Source organism: Pleurodeles waltl, chromosome 1_2, assembly GCF_031143425.1.
Source record: "Pleurodeles waltl isolate 20211129_DDA chromosome 1_2, aPleWal1.hap1.20221129, whole genome shotgun sequence".
Lineage (NCBI taxonomy): Eukaryota > Metazoa > Chordata > Amphibia > Caudata > Salamandridae > Pleurodeles > Pleurodeles waltl.
This window is the reverse complement of record NC_090437.1, coordinates 1,284,130,837-1,284,157,891: the sequence shown is the minus strand read 5'-3', so window position 1 is coordinate 1,284,157,891 and position 27,055 is coordinate 1,284,130,837. Positions and strand designations below refer to the sequence as shown.

Genomic DNA, 27,055 nt, shown 5'->3' with positions numbered 1-27,055 from the left:
GACGATTGTCGGGTCCTGGGTGCAGTAGGCAGGGTTTGGCACCTTTTCTTGAGACAGCAGGTCCACAGTTCTCTTGCTTTGGATCTTCTTTGGTGCTGGTCTTTTCTTTGTCCTTTTGAATCTAAAATCTTGTTCTGGGAGTGCCCACTAAATACTGAATTTTGTGGGTTTTTTAGGGGGAACCTGGTAGTGTCCAATGTGACAGTTCCCTTTGGGTGGCTACATACACTATAGTGACCACTTCCTGTGGGAAGGGTCACTTCCCTAAACCTCATTGGCTAGTTTCTCTCCATGCAAGATGGAGAAAAATGAAAAAGAGGGACCACCTCACAGGCAACACCTTAGGGGTGGTGCATGCCAGGTGAGGCCACTCCTCCTATCCTTTGTTAGGTTTCCGGTCTTTGCTCCTGCCAAAGGTAGGGGTTTGCAAAGGGGGGTGCCAGCTGCTGATAGCAGCAGGCTTGGGGGTCGAGTTTAAAGGGCGATAAGCCCTTTGAAGCTCACCACCAGGACAGTGCACATTCCTGAGGGGGGAGGGGTGTTAGCTCCTCCACCCAGAAAGGGCACTGTCTTACAAACCAGAGAGGCAGGGCTCTCCCCCAAGGTTTGTATATTGGTTGTCTGGAGGTGGTAGCTCGATAAGGCCAGTCAGCAACCATGCCAGGATACTTAGCTTTTGCAGGGGGCACCTCTAAGGTGGCCCCTGGGTACTTTTAGGGATAAAACACCAATTCTGGCATCAGTTTGGATTTATCTTTCTGAGGTGTTTGATACCAAACAACCCAGGGTTGAGAGTGGCCATCATGTAGCTGGAAAACTCGTGTTGACCAGTGTCCAGCACATGTTTCAAAATGGTTGCTCTGTTTACTGACCATGTCCCAGGTTTGGCAAGGACAGAGTGGGGGCATATTGCTCATGCAGCTATGCCCTCACATATAATATGGAGCACCCTGCCTTAGGGCTGAAAGGCCTACCAGAGGGGTGTCTTACCCACAGTAAATTCAGTGTATGGTGGACAGGCACACAGGCAGCGTGCCATATCAAGTTTGTATTTTAGGTTTGCACCAGAACACTCAGCCTGCAATGGCAGTGCTGGGTGCATCTGACTGCATGGCCCTAGAGGGTGGCACAATCGGTGCTGCTTCCCCCAGGAGCCTACCCAGAGTAAACCATGCACTGGGGACATAGGTGCCCATTTACTAGGGACTTATAGTGGTAATTAAGGGTGTATCCAATTGTACCAAAGCATCACAACAGATTTAGGGAAAGAGCTCTGGCCCAGGGATCCTGGTTAGCAGGGGCCCTGGGCATTACAATTTCTAGGACAAATCAACATAGGGGAAAAGGTGGAGGGATAACCATGTCAAAAAGAGGCCTTCTCTCACAACGCTCGACCTAAAAAGCAGATTTGAACTAACTTGTAAACCGCAGATGTCTCATTTTGGGCTGAATCTCTTGGGTCTGGATAAATTACACTCTTCTGGCATCCTTCAGACTAAAGTGAAGCAAATCAAGGCGGATTATGCTTCCCTACTAATGCCTAATTTGTGAAACATAAAATGCCATTAAAATGCATGTCAAAGAATCACAGTTGACACCTACTGTATAAACATACTGCTATGCAACTTACAGAAACACCCCATTATATTAGTTTTTTAAACAAAACCTGACAGATCTAGATAGTAAAGATACACCCATAGCAGAATATATGGCATCTTTGATATAGACATTGAGTGAGCTTTCCTCTATTTTGTTAAAATTTGGAAACATTATTTTCAGGAATGTCAGGGAGCTGCTGTGCATCTTTGAAGAGCATGTCTCAGTCTTTAGTTGTGACACCGGGAGGGGCTGCACTGAGACATTGTGGTACCCGACCATGGGATTTTACACTCATTCCCCAGTTGTCACCGACCACTCCCGCTGTATCTATGCACCTCTCCCATAATTAGGCACCTCTCCTATCTCCAGGCACCTCAGCTGTAACAGCCAACCTCCCCTGCATCTTCCCAACCTGCCTGGAAATGTTTCTTCTGTCAGTATTACATTTCGACCCTATCAACTCTATCAAAAGCCACCTATCCTGACATTCCTCATCTTCTATCACTAACAACCTCAGTCAAGGACCAACCAGCTAGCATGTCATTGCTTCTAAGCGCTATGTACCCCCACTGTAGCTAACCCCACCCTGCAAGTAATGACTTCCTGCCAACAGCCAACCATCATCTCATTTCCAAGCTGACACTAGGGACTACTCACCTGTCATCAGGGCTCTCACAATTTAATTTATACATATTTGTGTTCATTGTCAAAATTCCTAAGAGTACGTACTAATTGGAAAATGCGATGCCAGCCAGTGAGGTCACATAACGTTTGACATCAATGACTGCACGGGATGTCCAAAAAACAGAAATGATGAAAACTGCTGAACAGGAAGGTTAATACAGAATCTCTAACTGGGCACAAGCTGTACAAACATACCAAAGAGACAAGTGTGGCAGATATAGCAATTCCACGTAAACAAGGAGAACTCTAATGTGCAGGGAGAAGCCACTCTCTCACTGGAAGGGACTGCAGCAAGCCTCCCCCCCCCCCCTCTGATAGGTGTGCTTTCTTTACCCCCTTCTACTGTCCAATGTTGCTTTACATTCACATGAGTGTCCCACTTGAAGGGCGTGTTATAGTTACCCTCACATGAAATACAAATGAGTGAGTGCCACTCATTCGGAGTGGGATTCTCTATCCATCATCTGTCACTAACCTATTGTTTGCTGTCCCACCTGTCACTGCCCTTCCCCTATGACTAGTGTCCCTGACTGTCAATTGATAGTTTCTATAACAAATGTTTCCTCCATCCCCCTGGGCCTATTTTATATTCTCCCTCAAAAGGATTAAGGGTTTATAAGAAAAGAGAAAAGATATAGGTAAGTCAAAAAATGAGCTTTTTCAGTAGGAAACATGTTCCTAACTATAACTACCTACTGACGACGGCCAGAAGGTAATCTATCTATCTATCTATCTATCTATCTATCTATCTAAATTAATTGGACTTTGCCCTTTTTGCAGGGTTATCCCCAATCCTTTTGCCTTCTTCCTCCTATTTTTTCTGACCTGTTTTTGTTGGCTTTAAGACTCTGGGCACTTTACCACTGCTCTCTGTCTAAAATGTATTGGTGATTGGTTTATCCATGATTGGCATATTTGATTTACTAGTAAGTCCCTAGTAAAGTGTGTTATGTTTGCAAAGCTCCTGTAAATCAAATGCTTCTAGTGGGCCTGCAGCACTAATTGTGCCAGCCAGATGAGTAGCCCTGTAAATATATCTAAGGCCTGCCACTGCAGTGTCTGCAGATTTAAACTGACATTTCAACCTGGCAAGTGCACCCACTTGCCAGGCCCAAAACTTCCCATTTATTATCTGTAAGTTACCCCTAAAGTAGTCCCAGGGGTAGAGTACAGTGTATTTAAAAGGTAGGGCACGTACTGGCGTGTTTTACATGTCCTGATAGTGAAATACTGCTAAACTCGGTTTTCGCTATTGCAAGGCCTATCTCTCCCATAGGGAACATTGGAATTGCCTTGAAATATCATTTAAGTGTCATTTCCCATTGGGAGTAGATAGAGAAGTGGCGATTAGGGTCTCTGAACTCCCTATTTAAAAATACATCTTTTGGTGAAGTTGGTTTTTGAACTAAGAGTCTAAAAGTGCTCCTTTTAGAAAGTGAGCATTTCTTGCTTAATCATTCTGTGCCTCTGTCTGTCTGCTGAATACATGTCTGGGTCAGGATGACAGTTGGGATGTTTGTGCTTTCACTCTAGGTACTCACACAAAGCGAGCTGGGGTGTGTCCTGCATCTCCTGTTGGGTCTTCCTGAGCTAGAGGGACGGGAGGAGCTGACACTTGTGCCTGATTATGGCTGTGTCGTCCTCACACAAAGCAGTCTCTAACACCTTGGAGTGAATCTGGAGCCAGGGCAGGGAAAGGCAAGGACTTGTGCACTACAAATACTTCTCTCTGAAGTTTGCCTACTTCAAAGACAGAAATGGGTATAAGTACTGGACTAATGACACCACATCGTTAGAACACTTCTGGACTGAGAACAGTCTGCCAGGAAGAAGAGCTGGATGAGTAGGAGGGACTGCCACTATGCCTATTGCTTTGTTGTGCTTGCCTGCTGCTTGCTGCCTCTGTCCGAGGAGTGAAAGGGCCAGACTTTGATTTCTACATTCTGCTTTACAGTGTTCTCCAAGGGCTTGGACTAAGCTAGCCTCGGTTAAGAAGTCTCAGGGACATCAAAGACTTCACCTGTCAGCGCCTATGCTCTCTGGCTGAGAGCCATGACTTGCCAAGTGGTACCAGATCCAGTTCCTGGGCCCTTGGAAGTGAGCCATGGTGCAACCAAGAAGAAACTAAACACTTCAACTCCAGAGCAACTTCGGAACCGTCTGTACCGGAGGCATGGTCCCCGCAGAGTGCAACGACCTACCACACAGGCCTGATGCCATTGCGGCACTTCCAAAGTCCCGCCACAGTGCGAATCCCGAGTGTTGTGTCCCCGACTCTCTTTTAGCTGCAGCACCTATGGCCCCGTGGTGTGATCGCGACACCAGAAAGTTGACACTTGGGCCCATATTTATACTTTCTTTACGCCGGATTTGTGTCTTTTTTTAATTCAAATCCGGCACAAACTTAACTCCATATTTATATTTTGGCGCTAGACATGTCTAGAGCCAAAATATTGGAGTTAACGACATTTTTTACCTGCGGAAAATTACTTTGTATCAATGAGATGCAGGGTAGGCGTTCCCGGGCAAAAAATGCCTCAAATGCCCTAGCTCTTTATTTATCCTCCTGTGCAAAAATCACGCACGGAAGGAGAAGGGCCTTAAATAATGGCGCTAAGCCTGCTTAGCACCATTATTTAACGCCTGGGTATGGGCAGGCGTTAGGGGACCTGTAGGCAGACTTCCATGGTGGGAGACCATGGAAATTGCCCACAGGTGCCCTTCCCTGTCCCCAGGGACACCCCCACCCACACCTGGAGGTCACCCACGGATGGGGGACCCATCCAAAGGTAAGTCCGGGTAGGTATTTTTTTTTTCTATCCAACGCCGCTCGGGGGCCCTGACTTGGGGACCCCTGCACAGCGCTGGCCCCAGTGGCCATTTCTAGCTATCGCTTCAAGAATTTTCAATTCTATTAAGGGCACGGGGGCGAGGATTATGTTTCTCTTTCTTTACTGAGAAAAATACAGCAGCCAATCAACATAAAGTAACACAAAAAACTACATATCCCAGCAACCCTGGTAGCCCACAGTGTCCAATCCCAAGACTCCATATAAATGTCTCTGTCCCGATAGTCCTTCCTCTTTCTTTGCAAATAAGCAGAACAAAACAACCTGATCTCCAACTGGATTCTCCAAGGTCCCAATGAAAATGAACAAGTGAAGACAATGTCCAAACTGGCGCGATCCTCCAGCCCCCCAGGAAACTCTGAAGAAGTCAAACGCCTTAGTATCTAATCCTTCTGGGTACAAAAACATCCAATCCTTAGGAACCTTTGTTATCAGCTCCTAATAGAGAAAAAACATGTTGGTAATATCTCATAGAGAATGCTTAAAAGGGGAGGGAAATTAGATTAAATGCCAATATTAAAATATGCATCATCATTGTTAATAACTTCAAATATTAAACAATGTCAAACATGTTTTAAGTACAATCAGAATAAGGGTGGGATAATCCTCGTCTCTGTGTCCTTAATAGAATTGAAAATTCTTGACGTGATAGCTAGAATTTTTTTTATTCTATTTCAGGACCGGAGGCTTTGGATTCTGCTAGTTCAAAGCCGATCTACCACCACTGAAGCTACATCTACAATGGGCTCATGATAAAACACTGTACTATCAGAAGACCAATCTGCAGCATTCATAATGTCCTCGAAATGAGAACCAGCTCCAAAAGACTTAGAAGCCATAGCACATCTCAGGGAATGCGCTCCAAAAGAGGAGACATCAATTCCTGCTTCCGCCATCAACCATTTAACCCATCTAGCCAACGTGGCTGAAGAGACAGGAGAAAATGGTTTCTGTAAGGAAATGAGTAATTGCCCTCGAATATCTCAACGAAATTCATGAGTACAATATTCATATGCCTTTATGCTTTAAATGACACACAGTTTAGGATGATGTGGAAAAGCCGGATAAGATACACATCTAGAAGCAGTCTTAGTACGTTTTGAAATGGAAAAGGAAACCCCCGAAGGAGTAAATACTCTACCTGCTATATCAAGGGCTCTCACATCTGAAGCCCTTCTGCATGAAATGAGACACAATAAAACCGTGAGTTTGCCCGCCAACTGTTTACGTGATAAATCCTCATTACACGGCCAATTTCGTAGAAAGCGAAGCACAATATCAACATCCCATAAAACCGTATATTTAGGCACAGGGGGTTTGACCATCCTGATGCCTCTTAAAAGTTTACAAACTAAAGGATTCTCTCCCACTAGTTTACCTTCAATATGAGGATGTCCAGCCGACAGAGCCGACTTAAAATTACTGACAGTCCTATAAGCCAGTCCCTGCGTTGCCAATTCTGATAAGAAATTGACAGTCATGCTAATGTGGGCCCCCAGGGGATCAACACTCCGTTCACCGCACCAACCCAGCCATCGCTTCCAGGAAGCCTCATATCTTTTGGGAGTTGAAGGTGCCCAGGATTGGGATAAAAAGAAGATATCTTCTCTCAAAACATTTGGCATTTGCCAACGTCCCCTGAAAGTCTTCATGCCATGAGGTACAACAAGCCCTGCATTATCAGAGGATGAGGGAGGTGACCCTGACCCAGGAGTAAGGAAGGGAATGATGGCAGAAGAAACAGAGGGGCACAGGATAGTGGCATTACCACTGGGAACCATGACTGAGCTTTCCACAGAGGAGTTATTAAAATGGTCTCCGCCCTTTGTCTCCAGATCTGAGAGAGTACCCTCTGAATCATGGAGAATGGGGGAAAGGCATACAACAGAGATGTCATCCAGACCTGAAAGAACGCATCCATCGCTAGGGCCAGCGGATCTCTTCTCCAACTGTAAAAGAGAGGGAGTTGAGAATTGAGGCGAGACACAAAGAGGTCTATTGCACACTTGCCCCAATGTCTCATAAGAGTCAAGAATACAGACTGGTGAAGCTTCCAGTCGCTGCTGTCCCTCAAAAATCGAGAGTTCCAAACCGCTATCACATTGGAACACCCCGGAGTGTATTCTGCAGTCACCAATATCTGGTGCTGAAAGCAAAATTGCCAGAACTCTTTGGCAATCTCCACCAGAACTAGAGACCTGGTTCCGCCCAATCGATTGATATACCGCACTGCAGAGGTGTTGTCCATCCGTAACAGTATGCAATAACTGGCTTTGTGGGGAGAAGGAGAGCGAATCCCGAAAGCTCACACTATCAGTTCTAAACAATTGATGTGTAGGGAGGGTTCCGCCGGGGACCACCTGCACCCCGTCTATACCGTCCTACATCGTGCTCCCCACCCCCACTGACTGGCATCTGACTCTATGACTATCTCCGGGGCAGAGGCAAAAATGGCTTTGCCGTTCCACGCATCCATGTGTTTCAGCCACCAGTATATTTCTGCACGGGCTTCGTCTGTCTGAAAAATCTGCTCTGCATAGCTCAGACCTCTGCGAAGATGCAATATCTTCAGACGTTGAAGGGCCCTGTAGTGCAAGGGACCCGAAAATATCGCTTGGATAGAAGAGGATGGAAGCCCTACCAATCTTGCCAAAGTCCTCAATGATATACTCGGAGAGGCAAGGGCTCTCCGTAACTCTTTCTTGATCAGAGGTCGTTTTGTGAGAGGAAGTTTTAACTGTGTTTTGACCAAATCGACTTGAAAACCTAAGAATTCTATGTCCTGTGAAGGGACGATAATGGATTTGTCTGAACTTGTCAGAAATCCCACTATCTGTAAAATTTGAATGGTCCAAGCTAGATGAACCAGAATTAACTCTTGGGATTGATCCATAATGAGAATGTCATCTAGATAAATAATTAGACGAACGACTCTCTTGCGACTAAATTGTACAACAGGCCGCAGCAACTTGGTGAAAGACCAAGGGGCCGAGGACAGACCGAAGGGAAGAACCGTGAATTCTAACCACCTGTTTCGCCAACAAAACTGCAGGAATATGCGATGTGGTACGAAAACTGGTACTGTCAAATAAGCATCTTTGAGGTCTAGACGTACGAGCCAATCCCTCTCTTGCAAAAGATCCCTTAGAAGATGAATACCTTCCATTTTGAAATGACGATAGATTATGAAAGAGTTGAACTCTCTGAGATTGAGAACCAATCAATACCCTCCTCTTTTCTTCTGCACAAGAAAAATCGAGCTCACAAATCCTGCTGGGTGCAAATCTGTAGGAACTATTTCTCGCTTCTGAAGAAGAGAAGCAACCTCGACGTCTATGAAATTGTTCTCTGCTTGGGAAAAATGTAGAGAAGGAATGAATGTCTGCCTGGGAGGAAAATAAAACTCCAACTGGTAACCCTGAACAATCTGAAGAACCCAGGGATCCTGAGATATTTGCCTCCAAGCCTGAAGATGTTCCTTTAATCTGCCCCCCAAAACCACTTTGGAAAAAAGGAATGATTCTCACCTGTTGTTGCCAAGTCGGGTTGTTGAAATTGCCCCTATATCTGCCTCGATAGAAACGACCTCTACCTCGCCTGTGGGAGGGGTAGAATCCAGAAGACAATTGATAGGATCCACGGCCTCTTTGTGAGTAATTGGGGGAAGCCTGATAGGATCCACGCCCAGGCGCTCAGCCTCTATAGCGTCCGGCCCTGAGAAAAAGGCCGCTATTAAACATCTTTTTCATGGAGAGCTGAGCTTTATCAAGGTTGGAGAAAGTGGAGACATATTTACTCAGATCCTTAACTAATTTTTCACCAAACAAGAGGCCATTAGCCATCGAACCGGGCTCCGAAGAGGCCAAGTCAACCAACTTAGAATCAATTCTCATCAAAAATGACTTGCGCCACTCCGTAGACATGGCGCAATTGGCATTCCCAAGGAGGCAAATGGCTCTTTGCGCCCATTCGAAGACTGCCTCTGGGTCCAAAGGGGAATTACTTTCTTTGGCTTGCACCGCCAACTCAAGAATTTTTGTGATTGGTCCGGAAATATCCAAAAGTTTGTCCTGGCAGCCTCTCCAGGCTCGGTCCAGTCTCTTTTTAGGATCCTTTGCAATCTTTTTTAGAAAAGTGGCCATACTAGGATCTAAATCCGGGGTATCCGCCACCTTGCCATCTAGAGAAAGGTGGGGGCACTCTGAGCGCAGAGTGTTGCGCACCTCCTTTTCAAAACCCTTCCGCAACCTGTCCTGAACATAGTGCGCAACCTCCACCGAGGGAACCCATTCGGTGGATCTCGGGTGGACAATACTCTCTGGATCAAAAAGAAGGTTCCTCTGAACCATTGACTCTTCCGTTGAATGATGAGTTTTGCATTTCCGTTTACCAGAAATGTTGGGTTCGTCACACGTTTTCTCTGAGTCAGAAGAATGGGAAGTGGAAGATTGAGAATCCTCAGGACGCAGCAGTCCCTGTGAGGACAACCCTTTAGAGGTTTCAGTGATATCTTGCTCATATTTGTGGTCTCTAAGGACCGATAAAGCCATCTGGGACAAAATTTCCGTCGAGGTTCTAGGTCCTCTTGGAACCCTTTGGGTTCGATTCACATCAGGATTGTCTGTTATCCTATCATCAGAGGGTCTGCCCATCAGTTCCCTTTGCCCACAGCACACTAAGGGCTGAGTAAAAGGTTTTAAAGCCTTTATAAGTACCTGATTCACAAAATCTTGTATGTGATGACCTAGGGCAGTACCAATCTTTCCTCCATCTGATTCTCATAGGGCTCTTTTGCCTCAACTTGATAGAATTTGTCCTCTTCTGCGTAGTAAGCCTTCTCAGCAGAGAAGAAGAGGTAAGAAGGAGTTCAATAGGTTGGGAATCAGCCCCGCAGGTATCAAAGAGGAGAAACTCCAATCGAAAAAAGAGCAGAGCTCTCAAAAAACTGGGCCAGTAGGAAGTGGAGGGAGCACCTGCAAGAATTCCCTCAGGCAAAGCCCTATTTCCGCTTTTATTACCCCGTCGGGCATTCTCAGGGGGTAATGCTGCCTGTAATCACACATACGCGTTTTACCGGCGAGATCCTAAGCTCAGAAGTCTCGGATCTCGTCTGCGCATGCGCGGAGTGAGGAAATCGAAAGAGGACTAGCCTCTCTAAGCCTGCGCTCGAGCGGCTTGAATATGCCGTAAATCGCCTGCACGAATACGGGGAAATCCCGCAGGATGTCCCCGATGTTCAAATCAAGCAGTGAGCAAGCGCAAGGGGCCGCACACGTCAAAGACTGGAAGCACCAGTCACGAGCGCCGTTCAGCCCCTGCTCCCGCTCCACGGCCCCATAAACAGGTACATAAAATACAGCGAAATAAATAATTAACGTTATACAAAAGTTACAGGTATTTAGCCGATGGCTGCGAGCAGCAAAGAGGAAGGACTATAGGGACAGAGACATTTATATGGAGTGCAGGCCTAGGATTGGACACTGTGGACTACCAGGGTTGCTGGGATATGTAGTTTTTTGTGTTACTTTAGGTTGATTGGCTGCTGTATTTTTCTCAGTAAAGAAAGAGAAAGCATAATCGGAAGCTTCCGGTCCTGACATAGAATTGCGCCCCTTCCTACTGCTATTGGTCATAAGGAAATGAAAGCCCTGAGACATGGGTGTGTCCTAAACTTCCAATGGAGTGAACTATCTGTAACCACACCCCCTCTGACGTTGACCAGGGCATTTATTATGTTATAGATGATAGAGGTAGCAATCTCTCGGGCCGGCCTTAGCTCAGCGGTTCCTTCTCAATCATGAACTGAAACCATTAGGGTTCGTGTCCCGCGGGCGCTCCCCGGCCTATTTTGTTTTTCTATTATTAGCATTTTAAAGACCTGGATAATCATTCTTCATTTTTTTCCTTTGTACAAACGCTCAATATTTCAGTCTATTGGCAATGGGAGTTCCTGCCCTTTTGCAGTCTGTGGGGCCCTGAGGCCGGGTTTTCAACCACATTTTAGCGCCAACTCGACCCGAAGGTATTGGGGGGCTTTACTCGAGCACCAGTTAGTTACATTACACATTGACACATTCACGCGTTCGTAGCACCGGGAGAGTGAGCGATTTGCCCAAGGTCACAGGCTGTCGGGGCCGAAGCCGAGAATCGAACACAGGTCTCTTGTTCCAAAGTCGGCAGCGCTGGTCCCCACGTCACATCCTCTCCCTCATGAACTAAATGTAACACTCTCAGGGCCTGGGCAGCCCTCACAGCCCTTTCACCCGGCTCTGGTAGATTAAGGCTGTTGATGTTTATAAATTGCTATAATTAATCTGTATTCTAATGTAAATGGAATGTTTAAAGCTCCCCGTGAAACGGGCCTGGCAGAGATAGCGCTACGTTAAGGCGCGCACTCGACGGCCAATTTAAGGTGTCACCACGAGGGGGCGCCAGAGTGCAGCTTCAAGTTTCAGCTGAAGCTTTGTTACACGTCACACGCAGACGTCATTACAGGCTTACACACGTGTACACACAGACTGGTGCACATGCTAACTATGTTGTGTGTACGTGCACATTCAATAGTTCAATCTTCTCACACATCTGTAACGCGGAGTCAGATCTCAAAAACCGAAGTGATGACTATTCATAGAATACCGCACAGACTGACCTCTTTTATAGCAGAAACTTAAGATAAACAGCAATAAATAAATGAGTTCAGAATGTGTTTTTTCGGAAGGCAATACCACATAAGATAAAACCGCTCATAATTTCAGTTCTCTTGTATTTCACACTTCCTAAACTAATAACATACATATATCAGTGGGTTAATGCACCAGCTACTGAACTAATCTTCGGATTTACACACCACAAGTTTGAATCCAAGCAGAACAAAGTGATTCCCATCAAGTTGGGCAATACTGACGTCTATCATGGATAGTGCTATGAAGTCACAATATTGCAGAACCAAGCACTGCAGGAAAAGTATCCCAAACTAGTTTTTTTGGGAATAAAATCTGGAGAGCAGTATAAACGTTTTTAAAAAGCAGATTTGAACTAACTTGTAAACCGCAGATGCCTCATTACGGGCTGAATCTCTGGGGTCTGGGTAAATGACACTCTTCTGACATCCTTCAGATTAAAGTGAAACTGATCAAGGCAGTGCTGTTATTGGTTCCGCATATCGTTCTACTTTCTTTACTGTTTTGTTTTTTATACATTTTGTAATTACTTTTTCACCTCTTTCTGGCCTGACACATGCTTTCAAATCAAATCACAAACATTTATAAAGCGCGCTACTCACGCGTGCGGGTCTCAAGGCGCTAGGGGGATGGGGTTACTGCTGCTCGAAGAGCCAGGTCTTGAGTTGCCTCCGGAATGCGAGGTGGTCCTGAGGTTGGTGGGGAGGGAATTCCATGTCTTGGCCGCCAGGTAGGAGAAGGATTTCCCACCTGCCGTGGTGCGCCAGATGCGAGGGACGGCGGCGAGAGCGAGGTTGGCGGAGCGAAGTTGACGGGTGGGCGTGTAGAAACTGAGGCGACGGTTGAGGTATTCGGGTCCCTTGTTGTGGAGGGCTTTGTGTGCGTGGGTGAGGAGTCGGAAGGTGATCCTTTTGTTGATGGGAAGCCAGTGCAGGTGTCTCAGGTGGGCGGAGATGTGGCTGTTGCGGGGTATGTCGAGGACGAGGCGGGCGGAGGCGTTTTGAATTCGCTGCAGACGTTTCTGGAGTTTAGCGGTGGTTCCTGCGTATAGGGTGTTGCCGTAGTCCAGGCGGCTCGTGACGAGGGCGTGGGTCATGGTCTTTCTGGTGTCGGCGGGGATCCAACGGAAGATCTTTCGGAGCATGCGGGTGAGGAAGCAGGAGGATGATACGGCGTTGACTTGTTTGGTCATGGTGAGAAGTGGGTCCAGGATGAATCCGAGGTTGCGTGTGTGGTCTGAGGGGGTTGGTGCGGTGCCAAGGGCCGTGGGCCACCAGGAGTCATCCCAGGCGGACGGGGTGTTTCCGAGGATGAGGACTTCCGTTTTGTCTGAGTTCAGTTTCAGACGGCTGAGTTTCATCCATTCTGCGACGTCTTTCATTCCATCTTGCAGGTTGGTCTTGGCGCTGGTGGGGTCCTTGGTGAGGGAAAGTATTAGCTGAGTGTCGTTGGCGTAGGAGGTGATGTTGATGTTGTGTTTGCGTACGATGTCGGCGAGGGGGCTCATGTAGACATTGAAGAGAGTCGGGCTGAGCGAGGAGCCTTGCGGGACGCCGCAGATGATCTCGGTGGGGTCTGAGCAGAAAGGTGGGAGGTAGACTCTTTGGGAGCGGTTGGAGAGGAAGGAGGTGATCCAGTCCAGGGCCTGTCCTTGGATCCCGGTGGAGCGGAGGCGGGATATTAGGGTTCGGTGGCTGACGGTGTCGAAGGCAGCTGAGAGGTCGAGGAGGATGAGGGCGACTGTCTCTCCGTTGTCCATCAGAGTTCTGATGTCGTCTGTGACTGAGATGAGGGCGGTTTCTGTACTGTGATTGGCTCGGAATCCGGACTGAGAGGGGTTGAGTAGGTTGTTGTCTTCAAGGAAGTTGGTAAGTTGCTTGTTGACGGTCTTCTCTATGACTTTGGCAGGGAAGGGGAGGAGCGAGATGGGGTGGAAGATCTTCAGGTCGCTGGGGTCCGCCGTAGGTTTCTTCAGTAGGGCGTTGACTTCTGCGTGTTTCCAGCTCTCGGGGAAGGTGGCAGAAGCAAATGAGCTGTTGATGATGGTCTGGAGATGCGGGGCGATGATGTTGTCGGCTTTGTTGAAGATGAAATGTGGGCAGGGGTCCGAGGGGGCACCGGAGTGGATGGAGTTCATGGTGGCTTTGGTCTCTTCCGTGTTGATGTGAGTCCAGGCGTTCAGGGTGATGGCTGGGGTTGTAGGTTCTGTGGTGGTTGGCTGGGTCTGGTGTCCGAAGCTGTCGTGTAGGTCGGTGATCTTACGATGGAAGAAGGTGGCGAGGGAGTTGCAGAGATCTTGTGAAGGCGTGATGGCGTTGGCGTTAGGGTTGGAGAGCTCTTTAACAATGTTGAAGAGTTCTTTGCTGTTGTGAGTGTTCTTGTCCAGTCTGTCTGTGAAGGAATTTCTTTTGGTGGTGCGGATCAGTTGGTGGTGTTCGCGGGTAGCGCTCTTGAGGGCAGACATGTTATCTGCGGTGTGGTCCTTGCGCCAGGCTTTCTCGAGGGTGCAGCAGTTTTTTTTAGATTCCATGAGGGTGTCTGTGAACCAGAGAGGTTTTTTGGTGTTGGTCTGTCTTGGGAGGCGTCTGAGGGGAGCGAGGTTGTCTGCGCAGTTGGTGATCCAATGCGTGAGGCTGAGGGCTGCGTCGTTGGGGTCGGTGGAGAAGGTGGGTTGGTTGTCGCTGAGAGTGGAGAGAAGCTGTTCCGCGGGGATTTAGTTCCAATGTCGGCGTGGGATGGATTGTGTGCGGAGGTGGCGAGTCTCGCGTCGGAAGGTGAAGTGGACACATCTCTGGTCGGTCCAGTGTATTACGGAGGAGTGGCTGAAGGATACGTGGTTGCTGGTGGAGAAGATGGGGTCGAGCGTGTGTCCGGCGATGTGGGTGGGGTGTTCACCAGTTGCTTGAGACCGAGGTTGGCGAGGTTGGCGAGGTTGTCGAGCAGGGCGGTGGTGTTGGGGTCGTTGTTCTGTTCCAGGTGGAAGTTGAGGTCACCGAGGAGGATGTAGTCCGGCGAGGCAAGGGTGTGCGGGGAGATGAAGTCAGTGATAGAGTCGCTGAAGAGGGCGCGTGGTCCAGGGGGTCTGTAGATGAGAGTCCCTCTGAGGGTGGTCCTGGGGTCTGTGTGAATCTGGAAGTGCAGGTGTTCGGCGGCGAGGGGGGTGTCTTCGGTGGAGGTGGTGATGTTGATGGAGTCCTTGAAGACGATGGCGATTCCTCCACCGACTTGGTTGGTGCGGTCTTTCCTGGAGATCTTGTAGCCGTCGGGGATGGCTATGGCGATGTCAGGGGCCGAAGAGGCGTTCATCCAGGTCTCAGTGATGAAGGCGACGTCCGGTGCGGTGAAGTCCAGGAGGTCCCATAGTTCAATGGCATGCTTGTGGACGGAGCGTGTGTTGATCAGGATGCATTTGAGGTGGTTGTTGGAGCGTGGGCTGGCGGCCGGGGTGGTTTCGCGGTGGAAGGTGAGTTTGCAGGTGTGGCATGCGAAGGGCCCGTGGGTGCGTTTCGGGTTGGCTTGGAAGCAGGTGCTGGAGCGCCCCGGGTTGAGGGCGTGGAGGGTGTTGGGGTCGTAGCGGTGCTGCGGGGTTTGGGAGTGCTGGGGGCCAGGGGTCGTGGCGCTGGGCGCAGTCCAGGCGCAGACGGGCTTGCTTTTGGCGTGCCTTCGGCGCGGCCACCATAAGAGGGAGGAGGGGGGGAGGAGGGGTCAGCTGGGGGCGGGGGACGGGAGGGGGGCGACGAATGGGAGCAGGAGGGGCGGGGGCGAGCAGGAGGTGGCGGCGGGAAACCGGAGGGTGGGGGTGTCAGGTAGAGGGGAGGGGAGAAAAGATAGGGGAGGGGGGTTACAGAGGTGGAGGGGAGTAGGGAAGAAAGATAGGGGAGGGGAGCTTACAGAGGTGGAGGGGAGTAAGAAAGAACAGAGGTGGAGGGGAGTAGGGAAGAACAGAAGAGGAGAGGAGAGAAGAGTCAGGAACAGAAGAGAGAAGAGACAGGAACAGAAGAGAGAAGAGTCAAGAACAGAAGAGAGAAGAGTCAAGAACAGAAGAACAGAAGAGAGAAGAGTTAAGAACAGAAGAACAGAAGAGAGAAGAGTCAAGAACAGAAGAGAGAAGAGCCAAGAAGAAGGGTAAAGAAGAAGAGGAGAGAAGAGTCAAGAAGAGGAGTCAGGCAGAAGAGGAGAGACCTGAGAAGCAGAGGGGAAAGAAAGAACACGCAGGTCGGGGTGCAGAGAAGAAAGTAGAACACAGATGAAGAACACAGAAGAAGGACACAGAAGAAGAGAGAACACGCAGGACGGGGTGCAGAGGAGAAAGAAGAAACACAGATGAAGAACACAGATGAAGAAAGAAGAAAGAACACGCAGGTCGGGGTGCAGAGGACAAAGAAGAAACACAGATGAAGAACACAGATGAAGAAAGAAGAAAGAACATGCAGGTCGGGGTGCAGAGGAGAAAGAAGAAACACAGATGAAGAACACAGATGAAGACCACAGATGAAGAAAGAAGCAGGAAGAGAACGCGGTGAGGAGGAGGAGCGGGGCCGAGGAAGAGCAGGACACGCAGCAAGAGGGCTGCAGAAGAGGGCAGAGAGCGAAGGGAAGAAGGACAGCAGAGGTGCGGAGAGAGGTTGGAGGAGAGAGCGGGAGGCAGAAGACAGAGGTACAGGAGAAGAGAGGTGAGTAGCATGGGGCTGGGCGAGGGGCTGGGCAGGGGGAGTACTTACTGTTTTTAGCAGGTCTTGCTGGGAGGTGTCAGGAGCCTGGGCTGGTGGAGCTGCAGCGGCAGGGGGAGCGACCTACCCTCGGGTCAAGGGTCGCTAACTCTGCCGCGCAGCGACCGCCATAAGAGGGCGGAGGGGGGGAGGAGGGGTCAGCTGGGGGTGGGAGGGGGGCGACGAATGGGAGCAGGGGGGGCGGGGCCGAGCAGGAGGTGGCGGCGGGAAAGCGGAGGGTGGGGGGGTCAGGTAGAGGGGAGGGGAGAAAAGATAGGGGAGGGGTGGTTACAGAGGTGGAGGGGAGTAGGGCAGAAAGATAGGGGAGGGGGGTTACAGAGGTGGAGGGGAGTAAGGAAGAACAGAGGTGGAGGGGAGTAGGGAAGAACAGAAGAGGAGAGGAGAGAAGAGTCAGGAACAGAAGAGAGAAGAGACAGGAACAGAAGAGAGAAGAGTCAAGAACAGAAGAGAGAAGAGTCAAGAACAGAAGAGAGAAGAGTCAAGAACAGAAGAACAGAAGAGAGAAGAGTCAAGAACAGAAGAGAGAAGAGTCAAGAACAGAAGAGAGAAGAGCCAAGAAGAAGGGTAAAGAAGAAGAGGAGAGAAGAGTCAAGAAGAGGAGTCAGGCAGAAGAGGAGAGACCTGAGAAGCAGAGGGGAAAGAAAGAACACGCAGGTCGGGGTGCAGAGAAGAAAGAAGAACACAGATGAAGAACACAGAAGAAGGACACAGAAGAAGAGAGAACACGCAGGACGGGGTGCAGAGGAGAAAGAAGAAACACAGATGAAGAAAACAGATGAAGAAAGAAGAAAGAACACGCAGGTCGGGGTGCAGAGGACATAGAAGAAACACAGATGAAGAACACAGATGAAGAAAGAAGAAAGAACACGCAGGTCGGGGTGCAGAGAAGAAAGAAGAAACACAGATGAAGAACACAGGTGAAGACCACAGATGAAGAAAGAAGCAGGAAGAGAACGCGGTGAGGAGGAGGAGCGGGCCGAGGAAGAGCAGGACACGCAGCAAGAAGGCTGCAGAAGAGGGCAGAGAGCGAAGGGAAGAAGGACAGCAGAAGTGCGGAGAGAGGTTGGAGGAGAGGGTGGAAGGCAGAAGACAGAGGTACAGGAGAAGAGAGGTGAGTAGCGCAGGGCTGGGCGGGGGGAGTACTTACTGTTTTTAGCAGGTCTTGCTGGGAGGTGTCAGGAGCCTGGGCTGGTGGAGCTGCAGCGGCAGGGGGAGCGACCTACCCTCGGGTTAAGGGTCGCTAACTCTGCCGCGCAGCAGCCGCCATAAGAGGGAGGAGGGGTCAGCTGGGGGCGGGGGGATAGAGGGGGGTGACGAATGGGAGCAGGGGGGCGGGCCGAGTAGGAGGTGGCAGCGGGAAAGCGGAGGGTGGGGGGGTCAAGTAGAGGGGAGGGGAGAAAAGATAGGGGAGGGGGGGTTACAGAGGTGGAGTGGAGTAGGGAAGAAAGATAGGGGAGGCGGGTTACAGAGGTGGAGGGGAGTAAGGAAGAACAGAGGTGGAGGGGAGTAGGGAAGAACAGAAGTGGAGAGGAGAGAAGAGTCAGGAACAGAAGAGAGAAGAGACGAACAGAAGAGAGAAGAGTCAAGAACAGAAGAGAGAAGAGTCAAGAACAGAAGAACAGAAGAGAGAAGAGTCAAGAAGAAGGGTAAAGAAGAAGAGGAGAGAAGAGTCAAGAAGAGGAGTCAGGCAGAAGAGGAGAGACCTGAGAAGCAGAGGGGAAAGAAAGAACACGCAGGTCGGGGTGCAGAGAAGAAAGAAGAACACAGTTAAGAACACAGAAGAAGGACACAGAAGAAGAGAGAACACGCAGGACGGGGTGCAGAGGAGAAAGAAGAAACACAGATGAAGAACACAGATGAAGAAAGAAGAAAGAACATGCAGGTCGGTGTGCAGAGGACAAAGAAGAAACACAGATGAAGAACACAGATGAAGAAAGAAGAAAGAACACGCAGGTTGGGGTGCAGGGGAGAAAGAAGAAACACAGATAAAGACTACAGATGAAGAAAGAAGCAGGAAGAGAACGTGGTGAGGAGGAGGAGCGGGGCCGAGGAAGAGCAGGACACGCAGCAAGAGGGCTGCAGAAGAGGGCATAGAGCGAAGGAAAGAAGGACAGCAGAGGTGCGGAGAGAGGTTGGAGGAGAGAGCGGAAGGCAGAAGACAGAGGTACAGGAGAAGAGAGGTGAGTAGCGCGGGGCTGGGCGAGGGGCTGGGCGGGGGGAGTACTTACTGTTTTTAGCAGGTCTTGCTGGGAGGTGTCAGGAGCCTGGGCTGGTGGAGCTGCAGCGGCAGGGGGAGCGACCTACCCTCGGGTCAAGGGTCGCTAACTCTGCCGCGCAGCAGCCGCCATAAGAGGGAGGAGGGGGGGAGGAGGGGTCAGCTGGGGTTTGGGGGCGGGAGAGGGGCGACGAATGGGAGCAGGGGGGGCGGGCCGAGCAGGAGGTGGCGGCGGGAAAGCAGAGGGTGGGGGGGTCAGGTAGAGAGGAGGGGAGAAAAGATAGGGGAGGGGGGGTTACAGAGGTGGAGGGGAGTAGGGAAGAAAGATAGGGGAGGGGGGGTTACAGAGGTGGAGGGGAGTAAGGAAGAACAGAGGTGGAGGGGAGTAGGGAAGAACAGAAGAGGAGAGGAGAGAAGAGTCAGGAACAGAAGAGAGAAGAGACAGGAACAGAAGAGAGAAGAGTCAAGAACAGAAGAGAGAAGAGTCAAGAACAGAAGAGAGAAGAGTCAAGAACAGAAGAACAGAAGAGAGAAGAGTCAAGAAGAGAAGAACAGAAGAGAGAAGAGTCAAGAACAGAAGAGAGAAGAGCCAAGAAGAAGGGTAAAGAAGAAGAGGAGAGAAGAGTCAAGAAGAGGAGTCGGGCAGAAGAGGAGAGACCTGAGAAGCAGAGGGGAAAGAAAGAACACGCAGGTCGGGGTGCAGAGTAGAAAGAAGAACACAGATGAAGAACACAGAAGAAGGACACAGAAGAAGAGAGAACACGCAGGACGGGGTGCAGAGGAGAAAGAAGAAACACAGATGAAGAAAACAGATGAAGAAAGAAGAAAGAACACGCAGGTCGGGGTGCAGAGGACATAGAAGAAACACAGATGAAGAACACAGAAGAAGAGAGAACACGCAGGACGGGGTGCAGAGGAGAAAGAAGAAACACAGATGAAGAACACAGATGAAGAAAGAAGAAAGAACACGCAGGTCGGGGTGCAGAGGACAAAGAAGAAACACAGATGAAGAACACAGATGAAGAAAGAACAAGCAGGTCGGGGTGCAGAGGAGAAAGAAGAAACACAGATGAAGAATACAGATGAAGACCACAGATGAAGAAAGAAGCAGGAAGAGAACGTGGTGAGGAGGAGGAGCGGGGCCGAGGAAGAGCAGGACACCCAGCAAGAGGGCTGCAGAAGAGGGCAGAGAGCGAAGGGAAGAAGGACAGCAGAGGTGCGGAGAGAGGTTGGAGGAGAGAGCGGAAGGCAGAAGACAGAGGTACAGGAGAAGAGAGGTGAGTAGTGCGGGGCTGGGCGGGGGGAGTACTTACTGTTTTTAGCAGGTCTTGCTGGGAGGTGTCAGGAGCCTGGGCTGGTGGAGCTGCAGCGGCAGGGGGAGCGACCTACCCTCGGGTGCTTTTTCACTTACCATTTGTTTACCTTTCGGTATCTTTCTATATTTGGGCTTGTCACTACTGTTCAGGGTTCCTTATTCCTTCCCACTCCCTTTCCCTTTGTCCCCCTTTCTCTCTGCATCGCGTTATATGTTCTTTAATACATTTTTCTGAATACTAGTGATACACTATTTTATCGTTTGAAATTGTGGATCTAGATCTTTAAAATATACCGGGTTATACTTCCATTTATATGGCTTTTCTATTCCAATATGGCCGCCGCACATGACAACCAGTAAACTCCATAACCACGACTGTTACATACAGTCCGTCGTCTTTGTTTATATTTGTCTTTTCCCAGTCACGGCGTGACTTGTTACTTCCGGCGTTCTTCTTTTTAAAACCCTCTATATCTGAACGCCGAACATTTACAAAACCAACTGGACGGGCGGCATACGGCCGGGTCCGCTTGCACTTTTGGCTACCGGCCTCTCTTACTATTTGGATCGCCGCATAGCAACAAATCGTTACACTTCCCTTCAGGTAAGGCTGTGACAGCCTTTCTATACGAGCGCGGCTAACTCAGAACCTTCAAACTTACTGTTGAGGGTGCCGCTGACTCTACAATGCAATTTTCTTGGTTCATTTGCAATGTAGCTGGTGACCTTTGCCCCTGACTATATACATCGTCATGGGTCTCCTTTTTCCTCTTCTTTGTTTTTCTTTTTTATTAGAAGCTTCGTATGCCTTTGTGTTTGTACACATCGCAAACTACAATTTCGCTTCACTCGGAGTACTACCTTTGGTAAGTGTGCCCTTTTGACCTAAAACAACTTTTTGTTACCTTATGTGTTTCTTTTGTCACTAATGGGATTTTTACTTACTGGCAGAGGGACACCTCTCTTTCGAGTTTCCACTATCATTCTGAGCACTGGCTTTTTATAAGGAATTCACTTTATTATGTTGCTGTGCACATTTTTTCACTGTGCATCTCTTGAACTTCTACTTTTGATTGTTTCTCCTTGCTGGTTCTGTCAATTACACTTGACTTGCCATTGGTCTAGACCATGACTGTGTTTATATATTTTAGCTTTTTTGGAATATTGTTGTACCTTCACTAAGTAACTTTGTTGCTTATCGCCTGTATGTAAAGTAACACTTTGTATGTCAATATGTCTTGTTTTCTTGTTACTTCACGTATGTCATTATATCACCTTACCATTATATGGTATTTTGCAGCCCTGAAGAAGCCCATTTGTATAGGGCGAAACGCATTGGCTGCTTTTTTTCATGAAATTTATGTTGTAACAAGCTTCCTTCACCAATTAAAGCCTTCGGGAAGAAACTAATAGAAGCTTCGCGCCATTATTTGCTTAATAGCATTGGACTTTTTTGTACTCATCATGTTTCATTGAGTGTTTTGGAGTGGTGCACCCCCTAATTGTTGTTGTATTATTTTCAGGAATGTTAGGGAGCTGCTGCACATCTTTGAAGAGCATGTCTCAGTCTTTAATTGTGACACAGGGCGGCTGAACTGAGACATTGTGGTACCCGACTATGGGATTTTACACTCATTCCCCAATTGTCACCAGCCACTCCCGCTGTCTCTATGCATCTCTCCCATCATTAGGCACCCCTCCTATCTCCAGGCACCTCAGCTGTAACAGCCAACCTCCCCTGCATCTTCCCAACCTGCCTGGAAATGTCAGTTTCTTCTGTCAGTATCACATTTCGACCCTATCCACTTATTCTGTGTCTACACAACTCCTGACGATCCCAAAAACTCAACAAAGTCACAAAAAGCTGCAAGAGGCCTTTACCCTGAAGTGCCCTGCTGACAATTGGAAACTGGATCTGACATGGACTTTGCTGTTGACCTTTGACATCTGAGAGAGTCTTCAAAGTGCTTCCTCCTGCAGTCCTGGGGACCTTAAACGTGTACTCCTGTGGTTGTTTGGAGAAAAAGAAGAAAATTTAGAATCTTCTGAAAATGTTTCCTCCAGAGCTTTAGTGGGACCTGCCAATAAAAGTAGGCGACCCGCAGCTCCACAGCATCAGACAGAATTGCTGCTTCATCCTGTGATGAGATCTCAGTACCTCTGAAAAAATGACTATGTCCCATCCTGCATTGAGACTTACACATGTAAAACATTTACAGCGATGAATCTCAAAAGCTCGACAGCATAATAAGAGGATTTTTCTTCCTCTCATAAAGTGACAAAATCCAATCCTGCATTGGAGCTTAGAAGAAATGTCAATGTTTTTCAATAATAAAGTGACATAGGCCCTCATTACGACCAGCCGCCCGCCAAGACTGGACCACCAGGCGGCCGCCAATGCGGCTGCACTCCCGCCGCGGCCATTAGGAGATCCCCGCTGGGCTGGCGGGAGGAAACCTAGTTTCCCCCCGCCGGCCCAGCGGGGATCTCGGCCGCAACACAGGGGCCGGCTCCAAATGGAGCCGGCGGTGTTCGGCGGTGCGACGGGTGCAGTAGCAGACAGTGAAAAGCTGCACGGGGCCCCCAGGGGCTCCGTGACTCCCCGCTGGAAAAGGCTGGCGGTAGAGGGACTCGTAATCCCCTGGGCGGATTAAATCCGCCGGGGCCATTGTGGCGGTCGTAATGCCCTGTGAAGCACCGCCAGCCTGTTGGCAGTGCTTCTTCCGGAACAGCCCTGGCGGTCTTGGACCGCCAGGGTTGTAATGAGGGCCATAGTCTCTTTCTGAGGTGGGCTTAGAAACGTCTTCAAACTCTTTGACTTCCAGACTTTCCCTGGGACCAATCAACTTGGAGCATCTGACCCAAGCTCCATCACAGTCGGCCTGAAAGTGCACTTTGGGTGCAGTATACCATTCCCATAGACTTTGATCGGCGTTTAGTGCTTCTGGTGCCATTTTTACTTAAAAACATTAAACATTAATTTCACTGGTTCCCCTTTTTGGATTTTTGTCATTTTGGTGTAGTGTTATTAATGGAAGTTTACTCTATTATTCTAATTTGGATTGGGATTTTTATTGCTCCTCTTTTTGATCTAATTACTATTTTAGTACTACATACATACTCTGCCCTAAGTTAAGCCCGTCTCCTCTGTGCTGTAGCTAGCAGGGGATTGAGATCAGGTTAATTTAGTGACTGATGGTTCACCCTGACAAGAAGTGTTAATATACCTTGAGGTGGGCAGTCAACCACACCAATTAATAATCCACTTTCTTACAGGTGCATTCCAGCATTAAACTAAACACCTAGCCTGACCCTATGTAGCACAAGCCTGGTGTAGGAGGAGCAGGTAGTGTAGAACATTTGGCCTCTGCATTTCCTGAAGAGCTCTGCTCCTTTCTCATTGGAAATATGGGTTTTCTGCAGGGAAGCAAGCTGCATGTTCTATGAGTCCAAGCATGCTATTACCCTGTGATGCTTGATTAGGCCCACATGCCCTTACATTCCATGTCAAATAGTGGTACTGATTGTGATTGTGATAGGCCACAGTAAGGTGGACCAAAATTCCAAAAGAGGGGAAAAATCTCACACCCTGCATGAAATGTGGGCCTTCTGGAGGATGTTGCCTTCTGCATGGCAAACATCAGGCAACCTTTAACGGCAAAGACCAAGGAGCATGGTGGTAAAACTAAACCAGAACTCCCCAAAAAGTAACCAATAATCTTTGAGCCTAAAATCAAATGTCCCTGCCTATTACCACAAACAACTATTATATGGAGATGGGCCTCTACTCTTATGATGGGGGTTCCCCAGTAGTAATCCATGTGCAACCATGCTAGGTAGAGACCAGAAAAAACAGTAGAAGAAAGGGTCTAACAGAATCTCAAGAGGCCAAGAAGACAGCTTGGCCAGCTGTCCTTCACCCAGTCACTGCTACAGGCCACAGACATTGAAGACTTTGGTTGCCATCTTGGTGCACACTGCACAGCGTATCAATTGAAGGATACATGTAGACAAATGTCTGTCCTCTTTCCAATGCAGAGTTCAGACACACAATGTATCTCTTGGGTAGTTAAAATATAGCCCACTCTACGAGTGCTTAATTAATCAAAACAATAAGTCAGGTACCTTGTCAGGAGCCCACAGCAACTTACACTACCCACTGCCCCTGCCAGGTGTGCCAATGACAGTACCAACACAGCTACTAAGCATCCCACTCCTCCTGCTAGTGCGACAATTCAGACTATTCCAGGCTCCCATAGCTAGAAGAATAGCTTGGGTAGCAGGTAGTAGCATTTTTAATTTATACTGAATTAATAAACAACTGTTGTTGTGCTCATCTGTAAATTTGACAGACAGCGCCAAAGTGTGGCATACTGTTATAAGTGATGGAATTGACAAGTAAGTGCCGGTGCCGAGCACCGGAAACCACGGGCTCAATTTAAGCACTGCACACCACACAGTTACATCTTCTCCCCCAGCTGTAGGAAGGCAGAAGTGCACTTTGTTTGCACTCCATGCCGCTCGCACCAGGGCTGGACTATTAATGAAAGGGAAGAAACGTGCCACAACTGATCTGGTTAGAGCTTGGAGGAGTGTTTAGAGTAAGCCATATATAAAGCAAGTGAGTTGATTGTCACTAGGACCAGCATTAGTGAGGTCTCCTGAAGCAGGAATAAGAGTGGCAGGAATGGGTGCACTCTTCATGACACAACATGCCAACGCTTCTGATTCATGCCGGAGGCAAATTATTTCAAGGCTAGTCTCCCACGTCCAATTCCTGCATGTATAGACCTGATTCAGAGTTAACCTAGAAAGATAAAATGTTGGTGCCCACGCTCACATGCTCTAATCTCCCCCTCCAAGAATTAGCTCTGACATCAAGGATTAACACTTTGGGCCAGATGTAGCAACTTCCGCATTTGCGATTCGAAAAATTGCGAGTCTGTGCGACTCGCAATTTCTGAATCGCAAATGCGGATGCAGAACGGTGTCTCAGACACCGTCTGTGACTCGCTATGGGGTCGCAAAGACCCACCTCATAAATATTAATGAGGTGGGTCGCATTTTGCGACCCCATAGCAAGTCCCTGCACTCACAGGGATGCTGGCCTGCTGAAGTCAGCAGACCTCCATGTCTGTGACTGCTTTTTAAATTAAGCAGTTTTTTATTTTTATTTTGCAGCCCGTTTTCCTTAAAGGAAAACGAGTTGCAAAATAAAAAAAATAACGAAACCATTTGGTTTCGTTTTTTCAGAGTAGGCAGTGGTCCATTGGACCACTGCCTGCTCTGAAAAAACCTTTTGGACAACATTCACAAAGTCCATGGGGACCCCTTCCCTTTTACGAATGAGTTACCAGGTGTGACATTGGTGGTAACTGCAAATTGCTGGTCACAAAGCAATTCTGCATTGCGATGCGAGTCGCAAATAGGAAGGGAACACCCCTTCCTATTTGGGAGTCGCATTCACAATTTGCGAGTCGGTACCGACTCGCAAATTGTGAATGTGCATCACAGAAGGCTTTTTGCATGGCACAAACTGCGATTTTCGCAGTTTGCACCATGCAAACAGCTTACTACATCTGGCCCTTTGTTCTTAATCCTTGGAGGGGGAAATTAGAGAATGTGACAGATCTTGATATTTTATTTTTGGAAGTTTTACATAGCACAAACAAAAACAGAGTTTAGAACACTGTTTTTGTTTGCGCTACCTTATTAAGCTGCCAAAAATGCCACCATACATACCAATAAACCCAGTTCAGGCAGATTGTCTCTGCTTCAATATAAGTCAGTGGGGAAAATACATTCTCCCGACTACAGTTTTTAAATCTCCCACTTGCCTCCTCTAAAATGTTGGCATATATGGTCAATTGTGGCTTCAAGGACTTTTACTGAAGGCTTTGATAGAGCTCTGATCTGTTACGCTCTAAACAAGGTCGACAACCTTGGGGCCCATGCAAGGGGTTGAGAAACAGTGGATTAGGTAACAATCAATCTGCATTAAATTTACACAGTGTAACCAATTTAGCCATTCACTGAAAACCCAAATCAGAAATAAAGTTAAATGTTTTTTTTTACGAGTTAATGATCGGGTTAATGTAAAAAAATCTCAAAAACATAGTGTAAAGATACAGAATAGCAATAGGGTAACCAAAACGGCGAAAGTATTTTAAACAAATAAGCATAAGGCAAACAAGGAATTTAGAGACTGCTATACAATACATAAACAAAACAATCTGATGCTCTGAGAATGAGCACCGCTGCAATCTATTACACATTAGTGCAACTTAAAGTCATCTAACTGAATACACTATGGGCAATTAGAAATCTCCTAAAAGGACCTAACAACTGAGTATGTCCCAACCTATAGGACATGAGGGCAAAGGGTAAAAAGTAAGAATAGGTCACAAATAATTTGGAAACATGTCATTAGGGGCAAAAAGAAGAAAACCAGTGAAGGTAAAGAACAGACAAAAAGTGAAGGTGTCAGCATTTCAGATGCTCGGTCAAGAGTCTTCTTAGAGAATCAAGTGTAAGCCAAAACCACACTCAGCAAGTATGGGGAATGGGAAAAGTGAGAGATGTGTACTTCTCAAGTCCAAGAGAATCTGCCGTACTATCACATTTCTATTCCCAAACTAACAATTTCTCAGTGTAGCTGCCTGTAATGAAATGAAACATTAGCAAAAAATGGAAAACAGCTTCTCACATTTTAGACATTTTGGCCTAGTAATACTAAGCAAAGAAATAATTCAATTGCACATTAAATTCATATAAGCTTTTACAATACATTTGCTCATGAAATGTCAGTAATAACTGTGCAGTTTAAACTTCAGGTTAATATTTTTGTTGATGCAAAACTAAATAATTTGTTAGCACATATAATTGAATATGATGGAGAAATACATTTCTCAACGATAATCAACAATTTCAGCATGCATGTTATGAAATCTGTTATCGTTTGAAAGTAAACTATAAAATGCTAT

The 27,055-nt window shown here is 48.0% G+C and overlaps 2 protein-coding genes across 3 annotated transcripts in view; one reads left to right on the top strand and one right to left on the bottom strand.

Annotated features, from left to right (window-relative positions):
• LOC138250283 (kyphoscoliosis peptidase-like) overlaps nt 1–27,055 on the bottom strand; it is a 398,104-nt gene that overhangs the window by 196,524 nt on the left and 174,525 nt on the right. The gene's annotated exons all lie outside the window — the stretch shown is intronic.
• LOC138250292 (octapeptide-repeat protein T2-like) lies at nt 19,804–22,551 on the top strand. Of its 2 annotated transcripts, none has more exons than XM_069205023.1 (3): nt 19,804–20,034; nt 20,868–20,938; nt 21,596–22,551. In XM_069205023.1, exons 1-3 carry the CDS (start codon nt 19,853–19,855, stop codon nt 21,664–21,666), a joined length of 324 nt encoding a protein of 107 aa, XP_069061124.1. In that variant the 5' UTR covers nt 19,804–19,852; the 3' UTR covers nt 21,667–22,551. The 2 variants fall into 2 exon arrangements, 1 of the variants encoding a protein (XP_069061124.1); XR_011194929.1 differs by lacking the exon at nt 19,804–20,034 and adding an exon at nt 20,463–20,676 and having other exon boundaries at nt 21,596–22,541.